At 36.7% G+C, this 9,713-nt stretch overlaps 1 protein-coding gene across 2 annotated transcripts; it reads left to right on the top strand.

Annotated features, from left to right (window-relative positions):
- Positions 1 to 1,583: 1,583 nt before the first annotated feature.
- Positions 1,584 to 7,363, top strand: LOC132598517 (cyprosin-like). 2 transcript variants are annotated; one of them, XM_060311440.1, is made up of 14 exons: positions 1,584 to 1,741; positions 3,097 to 3,460; positions 3,532 to 3,592; positions 3,754 to 3,848; positions 3,943 to 4,055; positions 4,140 to 4,308; positions 4,435 to 4,474; positions 4,948 to 5,012; positions 5,124 to 5,237; positions 5,315 to 5,379; positions 5,549 to 5,702; positions 5,788 to 5,907; positions 6,808 to 6,896; positions 7,082 to 7,363. In XM_060311440.1, exons 2-14 carry the CDS (start codon positions 3,110 to 3,112, stop codon positions 7,164 to 7,166), a joined length of 1,521 nt encoding a protein of 506 aa, XP_060167423.1. In that variant the 5' UTR covers positions 1,584 to 1,741; positions 3,097 to 3,109; the 3' UTR covers positions 7,167 to 7,363. The 2 variants fall into 2 exon arrangements, with proteins under 2 accessions (XP_060167423.1, XP_060167424.1); XM_060311441.1 differs by having other exon boundaries at positions 1,587 to 1,741; positions 3,092 to 3,460.
- The last annotated feature ends 2,350 nt before the right edge of the window (positions 7,364 to 9,713 follow it).

Here is a 9,713-nt window from a genome sequence, read left to right on the forward strand (position 1 = left end):
ATCAATTTAAGTGGATTATATTTATTTTTAGAAAATAATTATAATCATTTTCTAAGACAGCCAAAAATAAGACTTAGCTTATGCTTACGAAAAATAACTTCCCCTCCTTATGAATTTAAGTGTCTTACTTTTCTTTTAGAAAACGATTATAATCATTTTTTAAGGCAACCAAAAATATAATATTTAGAAAAGAATTATAATCATTTTCTAAGACAATAAAATTATAATACTTACAATGATGCCATTTGTCAAAAAGGTGGCAACAAAATTATAATACAACAATCTTGTCAGAAATTGTTGAAGCATTGATTAAGGTTAGAAAAATTTGTGTTCACATAGCGCATCTATTTACTGCGCTATGCAAGTTTTTTCCTTTTTTTTTTTTTTTAAAAGCTTGGGTAACGAATGTTAACGGGAGACATTAACACTTTTTTACATAACACATAAAAAAGGTGCGTTAAAGGTATTTTGATATCCCTTTTTTCTTTCTTAGGATATTTTGATTCAATTAATTTTTTATTGGGCCATTTTGGTTCCAGACTCCATCTAGTGTTGCCTAAAAGTACACCCTCGTACCCTTAACGAAAAATGACAAATAATAATCTCTCATGTTTGGGATAAGTTTAAAGCAGTCCCTTAAATATATAATTTTTAACAATTTTGGTCATCTCAATTTGTCAGAGGTTGAATATGTAATTTTCTAGGATTTTTTTTTTAAAAGAAAGAGAGAGAGAGAGAGAGAGACAGAGAGAAGAAAAAAAAAAGATTCCCTTTGGTACACTTTTCCTCAGTTTGAAGGGAAGTGGATATACCTTTAATTACATATATTTACATATATGAATAAGATGATCCTTGTTACACTTTTTAAGGGAGAAAAAACGCTACCATCATTTCATACATAACAATGCACCATGATTGATATCCCTTTGTCAACATCTTTGGAGGAAATTTCTAGCTGATTTTCGTCAAGCACGCATGTACAATCAAACAAAGAAACTACTATAGTAAATATCTAAGATGAGGTCTAAAAATTTTGAAAATAGATAGAGTTTCTTTGTTGACCAGGCAATTTTCCAATATGATAATGTATTAAAATGTACTCTTCCAATCCTATTTAGTGACCTTGCTAATTTTAAAAGCTGAATGCTACTATTATTTTCTGAAAAACTTTAAGTTCAGATAAATAAATTAATTAATGTTCAAAACAAATTAAAAGGAAAAGGAAAAGAAAAAGAAGAGAGGGGAAGTGCGGCATCCTGGCATACACGTCAACTAAACTAGCATCACTTATTTCTCACCGAACAAAGCTAGCCACCAAAAGGAAAAAAAGAAAAAGAAAAAAGGACTTTAGCAAAACAAACGCATAAGAAGTCAAAAATGAAAAACCACTAATAAAGAAACTCTTTGTTAAAGTGTCACTGAGCTAAAAGGATATGTAAATTCAGAAAATGCTTGCCAATAAACTTTTCTTTTTGAAGGTTAGGTATTGAAATTTATTCCAAGCACATTTTTGGTACTACTTATAAACAATCTTGATTCACGTGTCAAACAGCATGTGGTCCACTTACTTTTAATATTGTATTGGCCATTCAGTTGGGTAAGGACAAATAGCAGTATCCATTCCCATAAAATCATAGTAATAATCTTTTCACTCTCTTCTCCATACTTGTTGGTGCTTGCTATCTAAAAGCTTCTTCTCCTACATCCTACATCTCTGTGTTTCCTTTAGTCAGTCTTTCAGGTTTGAACCTTTAAATATTTATCTTCTTTTTTATGGTTTTTATTTAGCTGTACAAGATGATGATCAGCTTGTGATTTTCCAGTTGGATCTTGATCTTTTTGTTAGTAGGAATAAATAAACTTGTTTTTACTTACTTCAGACTTGATAATCATCTATTGTCTAGCAGTTAAACTTCTTTTTTTTTTTTTTTTTTTTTTTTTCTTGAGTGTCTAGTTGTTTGACTTGCTTCTTTTGTACCCATGCTGTCAATTTCTGATTTTTCATTTATTTTCATCTATGTTCGTGGGCTAAAGGGTTGATGATCAGATGGTGATTGTCCTTGAAGTAATTCTTGATGTGAAAGAGGAGTCTTTTGTACACTCATAAAAAAAAAAAAATCAAAAAAAGAGGAAAAAAGAAAGATTTTTTTTTTGATATTTCTTTAGCTTGGTTAAGGTAGAGCTGCAAAATAACTATCTGAATTTCTGGGTAAAAGTGGCATCTTTTGTGATATCCTAAGTCTTAATAAGGTAAGGAATAATAGGATGAGCTAAGATTATGTTTGTAGCTGGTGGATGTTTATTTTTAACTGATCTTGGAGCTAACAAATTTCATCTGGTAAGTGATGATAAGTCTTCATGGAAAGTGGACTGTTTCTGATATAGGGGATATAGTTCAGGACCCTTGGGAAATCAAAGTGGTGAGGTTACCAGTCTTAGCAATTATAATACAACTTGAGTCCTGGCTTGGTTATTGACCTGAAGGAGATGTAAAATTAGTTTTGGATAATTTTTTTATTTTAGTTTGTGATAAATTATAGTAAGTAATACTTTATAAAGGAAATACCGGTTTGAAACTACAGTGAATGCCATCCATTGGAAAAAAATTGCAAGTTTCTGCACTAGTTTCTAGCTTTAGCTTCGTAAATAGTGTATAAAGGATTGAAAGTTGATGTAGGAGTTGCAATTAAATTTAAAAGAAGATTATCTAGGGTGTATGCTGTTTTCTGCTCTCTATGTTGTTGTGCAGGAATGTTACATGTGCCCAAAATTATATAAAAATAACTAAGAAAAAAGCTCCTAATCAATAGATCAATCTGTAACCTGGTCATGGTAATTAGGGGAAAAGTTGTGATTCTCAAGATATGGTATACAAACATATATGCATCATCTTTTTTATTTAATGAGAGCGTGATATCTGTGAAAAATTTGAATCTACATATGCATGGACACAGATTTGACTGGTTCTCCTTCTGCATCTTTACTGATTTAATTCCTGTTGGTTCAGTTAAGCTAAGCTTTCTCTTCTGTTAAGACAGGATTATGACCATGTGGAAAACTAAAAATCCCTGTTTACTGTCTGGTGTTGTAGTGCAGGCATTCTGCAAACATGGAAAATAAGCATCTCTGTGCTGCTCTTGTTTTATGGGCCATTGCATGCTTTGTACTTCCTGCTTCCTCTGATGATTTTCTTAGAATTGGTTTGAAGAAGCACCGCTTGGACGTTAATAGCATAAATGCTGCAAGAGCAGCCAGACTCCAAGACAGGTATGGGAAGCATCTGAATGGCATAGAAAAAAAATCGGGTGACTCAGATTTAGATATAGTCTCCTTAAAGAACTACTTGGATGCCCAATATTATGGAGAGATTGGTGTTGGTTCACCTCCTCAGAAATTCAAAGTTATCTTTGATACTGGAAGTTCTAACCTCTGGGTTCCATCATCAAGATGCTACTTCTCTGTAAGTTGTGCTCTTTTTTATCCCTTCACTGGTTTATCAGAACTTTTTCCTTAAATTTGAAATCCTCTCAGGTTGCATGCTGGTTCCACTCCAAGTACAAGGCGAGCAAGTCCAGTACATATTCAAGAAATGGTGATCATCATGTTCCTTTGTAACTGAGTATCTTTGTTTTTTATTTATACTTATTGATCACCAAGTGATTTTTATTTTATTATATCAAGTTGCAGGGCCAGATATGATGTGGTTTTTCTTTTGATGGTTCTGATTGTATTTTACTGTTTGTTATGATCTAGGGGAATCTTGCTCAATCCGTTATGGAACTGGTTCAATCTCTGGCTATTTCAGTCAAGATAATGTTCAAGTTGGTGATCTTGTAGTCAAAGATCAGGTGAATACTTGTTTGGCAACTGGTTCTAGAACATATCATAATATGATCCCCTCTGGTTACCAATTGATGACAATTCTGCATCAATTTTTTTTAGGTGTTTATTGAAGCAACACGAGAACCAAGTATTACATTTATAATTGCGAAGTTTGATGGTATACTAGGACTTGGTTTCCAGGAAATTTGTGTTGGAAATGCTACACCCGTCTGGTAGTTACTCTGCAATTTAGGCATTCAGTTCAGTTTCTTGTCAGCTTATGGAGTCTGACTGTCTTACTTCTGATCTGCATGTAGGTACAACATGGTGGGGCAAGGTCTTGTTAAAGAGCCCGTCTTCTCTTTCTGGTTTAACCGTGATGCAAATGCAAAAGAGGGAGGTGAACTTGTTTTTGGTGGAGTTGATACAAAGCACTTCAAGGGTAATCATACTTATGTTCCTGTGACTCAGAAGGGCTACTGGCAGGTACTTGAATGCTTTCTGTATGCTCTTTTCTTCTACATCCGTTGCATGTGCACGTTGATGGTGCAATCTAAAAGCAGCTATTTGTTAATGCTATCCTTCATCAATTATTTTCCTTTGCCTTTTCAGTTTAATATGGGAGATTTCTTAATCGGCAACGCATCAACAGGTGAGTCTTTCTGCTAATGCAAGGAATGTATATTTTACTCATTTTCTAATGTTGAGGAACAGTTATTTCCCATCTAATCCCATGTAATCATCTAAACAACTGCTAATAGGGAGTAGATTATCACATGCAAGAAATGGAGATTTCCCTCAAATTTGTATGTCAAAAAATATACATTTCCCGCGGTCCTTTATAGCAACTAAATGTGGAAAGTTTCCTAATATGCATCTGTTGTCTTTGTGCCTCTACTGCTTTTAAGACAGTAACTTACTGTTATCCAGTTTTGATGAGTTATACACTGACATGTAGCATATAAGAAACCCTTGCCCCCCGCCCCCACCCCCTCCACCTTACGGCTGAAAACTTACTATTGTTCTGAAATGAGATATATCATATCTCTTTAAGGAAAATTTATGGGACTCTTAACCCAGAGAATAAGTGTTTTAAGTTCAGGTCATGTTGTTTCTCCATTTCAGGTTATTGTGCAGATGGTTGTGCTGCTATTGTGGATTCTGGAACATCACTTCTTGCTGGTCCAACAGTATGTTCTATTATCTTTATCTTACTCAGTTAAAACCTTCAAGAGTTGTATATTCTTGGACCATCTCTTTATTTGAAACAATACTTTTAACTTCTGACAAATCAACTTCAGACTATAGTAACACAACTCAACCATGCCATTGGAGCAGAAGGAATAGTTAGCATGGAATGCAAAACTATCATTTCACAGTATGGCGAGATGATCTGGGACTTACTAGTATCAGGGGTCTGTTCTTGTTCCCTCTTTTGTTTATTTCATACTTCAGCGTGCTTGTGGATAAAAGATGTTACTATGATCTGCAGGTGAGACCTGATCAAGTTTGTTCACAAGCAGGTTTATGTTATCTTGATGGAGCTCAGCATGTGAGGTACCACCTCCCCTTCTGTATTGCAATCCAACAGGATTACATTCTTTAGTACAATGAGCATAAAACTTGATAATGTTGTTTTATTACTTAGGCTCCAGATTAACTGTTTAGTCCTTTAATTGCTATGCTGGATGTGATTCACCTAATGTTTGAACCAAATTTGTTGCAGCTCTAATATCAGAACTGTAGTTGAAAGGGAAACTGAAGGAAGTTCTGTTGGTGAAGCACCATTGTGCACTGCCTGTGAAATGGCAGTTGTTTGGATGCAGAACCAGCTCAAACAGAAGGAGACAAAAGAGAGAGTCCTAGAGTATGTGGATCAGGTAAAAGTTACAACTTAATCTGCTGTTAGAAGCCAATAAGTAGCGTATCACATCGTCATAATATTAAAGCTTTGGTGTTTTACAGCTTTGTTCAAAATTACCAAGTCCAATGGGAGAATCCGTAATCGACTGCAACAGCATCTCATCCATGCCAAATATTACATTCACCATCAAAGATAAAGCTTTTGTGCTCACTCCAGAACAGGTTCCATTCCACTCGTTCTTAGTTCATGTTCATTCATTGAATACTGAAGTGCATCTACATGTACATATGTGGTATATAACCGTAGAATTGCACCCCGTTTTTTGTCATCTTGATCTCTGTAAATCAGAAAGCAACCACAGAATCCTCTAGTTCTAGTTCTGACCTACATAAATATTGTTAATCACCATCAGAGTCTGTAAAAACTACTTATTTGCTTAAGAGATTCTCACTAATCAACTGGAAAACAGCTACCTATTTGCTTAAATAGGTAGTAATTGTATCCTGAACGCTAGTGTTATCTGCTTAAATAGTAAATACACCCTGAACTCTGAAGTCTGAGTTGCTCATGAAGAATAGGTTAAGGACAAGTGACCTGCACTTGCTGAATTGGTTAAACATAAAATGCAGTGGCAGAAGGCTGCTCTGTTGTTGTATCAATATCAATTTGATTGTCTTTTTGGTCGGTATTGTGGAAAGAAGGTGGTTTAGTGTCTTATTTTCAATGAAGTAGAAAGTCATCCCTGCAATTATCTGTTAGTTAACTAATAATAATATGATATTAAAAAAAAAAAAATCTACTAATATATTATGATGGATATGCTAGCAAGAACACATAACTGAACTCTGCTATAATAAAGTAATTCAAGAGCAATCTCGAGTCCGAAATTATAAAGGAATGTTTGGGATAACAAGATTGTAAAAAGGAGAGAAAGAAGAACTAATTTCAAAAAGAAAGAAGAACTGTGATTTCTAATAAAGGAGCAATTTTACTTGACAAAATGTAATCAAGACCAAATTGCTGTGTAACATTTGTTATGAAACTAGTTGCCTTTAATACACCTTTTTTTTTTTTCTTTGGCAACTTTAATACACCTGTTAACCAACAACTTTTGTTGACAGTATATTCTTAAAACCGGAGAAGGGGCTGCTAAAATTTGTATCAGTGGATTTGCTGCTCTGGATGTGCCACCACCTCGCGGTCCTCTTTGGTATGTTATCCTTGCATTTACAAACATCAAAGAGTAAATGTGGACTACACTCATACTACCACATTACTCTAAGCAAAAACTACAGAATCACGTTTCAGACAAACACAACACTTTCCACTTCGTTTTCATGCAGCTAATATATGTTTCCGCTCTCCTAAAATGATAATTCACATATGTACTTGCAGGATTCTTGGAGATGTATTCATGGGGCCGTATCACACAGTCTTTGACTTTGGTAAATCCCGTGTGGGTTTTGCTGAAGCCGTGTAATAGCCTTTCTTTGTAGTTCACGCCACTAGTTACTTCGTAGAATGATGGAAGTATTGTAAAGAGATAATGATACTGCTATGTTATTTATTGTGTTGTATCTGACCATAATATGGCATACTAGTTTTCTCTGTGTATTGACTTTCAAATGCTAGTAGAGTCGATGAGATGCAAGATACATAATTATTCCCTTGTTTCAATTTCCAACAAGTGATGCAACTTATCAGATAATGATATATCTGACGCTGATGATATGTCATTGCAAGGATACTCCAAACGGTCTACTTGTTTGGAGTTTTTTGACTAAATACTTCGAATAGATTTAAGTTGAATGTTGTATGAGACATTCAAAGCTGCAATAACTATAGAGGTATCAAGCTGCTAAGTCACACTATGAAAGTGTGGGAAAGGGTGGTGAAAATGAGGGTGAGGAGAGGTGTGTCTATTTCAGAGAACCAGTTTGGATTTATACCGGGGCGTTCAACTACAAAAGCCATTCATACTGTAAGGAGATTGGTGGAGCAGTATAGGGAGCGGAAGAGGGATTTGCACATGGTATTCGTTGACCTAGAAAAGGCTTGCGACAAAGTGCCAAGAGGTTCTATGGAGATGCTTGGAGGCTAAAGGTGTACCTGCGGTGTACATTAGAGTGATAAAGGACATGTGTGATGGAGTTAGGACAAGGGTAAGGACGGTAGGAGGAGACTCGGAGCACTTCCCTGTTGCATCAGGGATCAGCTCTTCGCCCGTTTCTATTCGCCCTAGTGATGGATGAATTGACGCGACAAATACAAGGTGGTGCCTTGGTGTATGTTGTTCGCGGATGACATAGTCCTGATTAACGAGACTCGCAACGGAGTTAACGATAAGCTGGAGGGCTGGAGACAGACGTTGGATTCTAAAGGATTTAAATTGAGTAGGACCAAGACAGAATACTTGGAGTGCAGGTTCAATGGCCTACCGCGTGAGGCTGACGGGTAAGTGAGGCTTGGTACCCAGGCCATTCAAAAGAAAGGAAGTTTCAAGTATCTTGGGTCTATTATACAGGGAGATGGGGATATCGACGACAATGTTTCACATCGTATTGGTGCAGGGTGGATGAAATGGAGGCTCGCCTCCGGAGTGCTGTGTGATAAGAAAGTGCCACCAAAACTTAAAGGCAAGTTCTACAAAGTGGTGGTTAGACCGACTTTATTGTACGGGGCGGAGTGTTGACCAGTCAAGAAATTTCACGTTCAGAAGATGAAAGTCGCGGAAATGCGAATGCTGCGGTGGATGTGTGGGCACACTAGGAGGGATAGAATTAGGAATGAAGATATCCGAGACAAGGTAGAAGTGGCATCGGTGGAGGACAAGATGCGGGAAGCGAGACTGAGATGGTTTGGGCATGTGAAGAGGAGAGACACAGATGCTCCATTGCGGAGGTGTGAGAGGTTGGCTATGGACGGTTTCAGGAGAGGCAAAGGGAAGCCGAAGAAGTATTGGGGAGAGGTGATTAGACAGGATTTGACATAGTTTCAGCTCACTGAGGACATGACCTTAGATAGGAGGTTGTGGAGGACCCAGATTAGGATAGAAGGCTAGGTGGCCTATCCTTTCACCATAGTAGTTGTAGTTTTGCTCATTTGTTTATTATCATTTGATTTCTGCATTTGATTGCTGCTTATATTTGTTGGGCCGTTATACTTTGGTTATCTTATTTATCTATAGTAGTTAATGCTCCTTTCTTTCCGGACTGTTCTACCGTGACTTTCTCGCTTTTGTTATTCCTTGTTTTCATATTGTTTTCGATATGATTGGTCCTATCTGACCTGTTGTCTTGTTTTCCTCTCTTGTTCTCCTCTCTTGAGCCGAGGGTTTTTCGGAAACAGCCACCCTACCTTTCAAGGTGAGGGTTAGGTTTGCGTACACTCTACCCTCCCCAGACCCCACATTCCAGACCCCACATGGTGGGATTATACTGGGCTTCTTGTTGTTGTTGTTGTTTGTTGCTGTATGAGAATGTTCGGATAGTTGTTTGAAATCTTAGGTTAAAAGTTTTTGGGATGGACCAACAATGAAAGCAGATTAATAACTTCCAAACTATTACTTTAAATCTTTGTTTTTCAACCTCTAGCAAATATTGTACAAAATGCTTACCATATCTGGGATGAAACATACACTAGCTATTCACAAGGTCAAGGACGGTGGTACATATTCTACTGTAGACTAGTTCTTGTGGAACTGAAACAAGTGAGAGCCTCACACAATCAAGAGCAATCACATAAACTGCATTCGACAGCTTTCGTTGAGGAGTTGTTTGGGTTAATCCCTCTGGATAGATAGGATATAATGAGGGGATATTGGGTGCCAGATCACTCCCTGTCCAACGTTTGTATTCAGGACTAGATGTCGGATAACCGACCCAGTGGTATCCAAGTCCGATTTACAGCGGAAACACCCTATTTAAAGAGAAAATATTTCCACCCTTATTTAAAGAGAAAACATCTCTCTTTTATCATCCATTTTGTGCCTTCTAAATACCAGTAACCACCTTCAAACATAATCTCC

This window comes from Lycium barbarum, chromosome 6, assembly GCF_019175385.1.
Source record: "Lycium barbarum isolate Lr01 chromosome 6, ASM1917538v2, whole genome shotgun sequence".
NCBI classification, from domain to species: Eukaryota; Viridiplantae; Streptophyta; class Magnoliopsida; order Solanales; family Solanaceae; genus Lycium; species Lycium barbarum.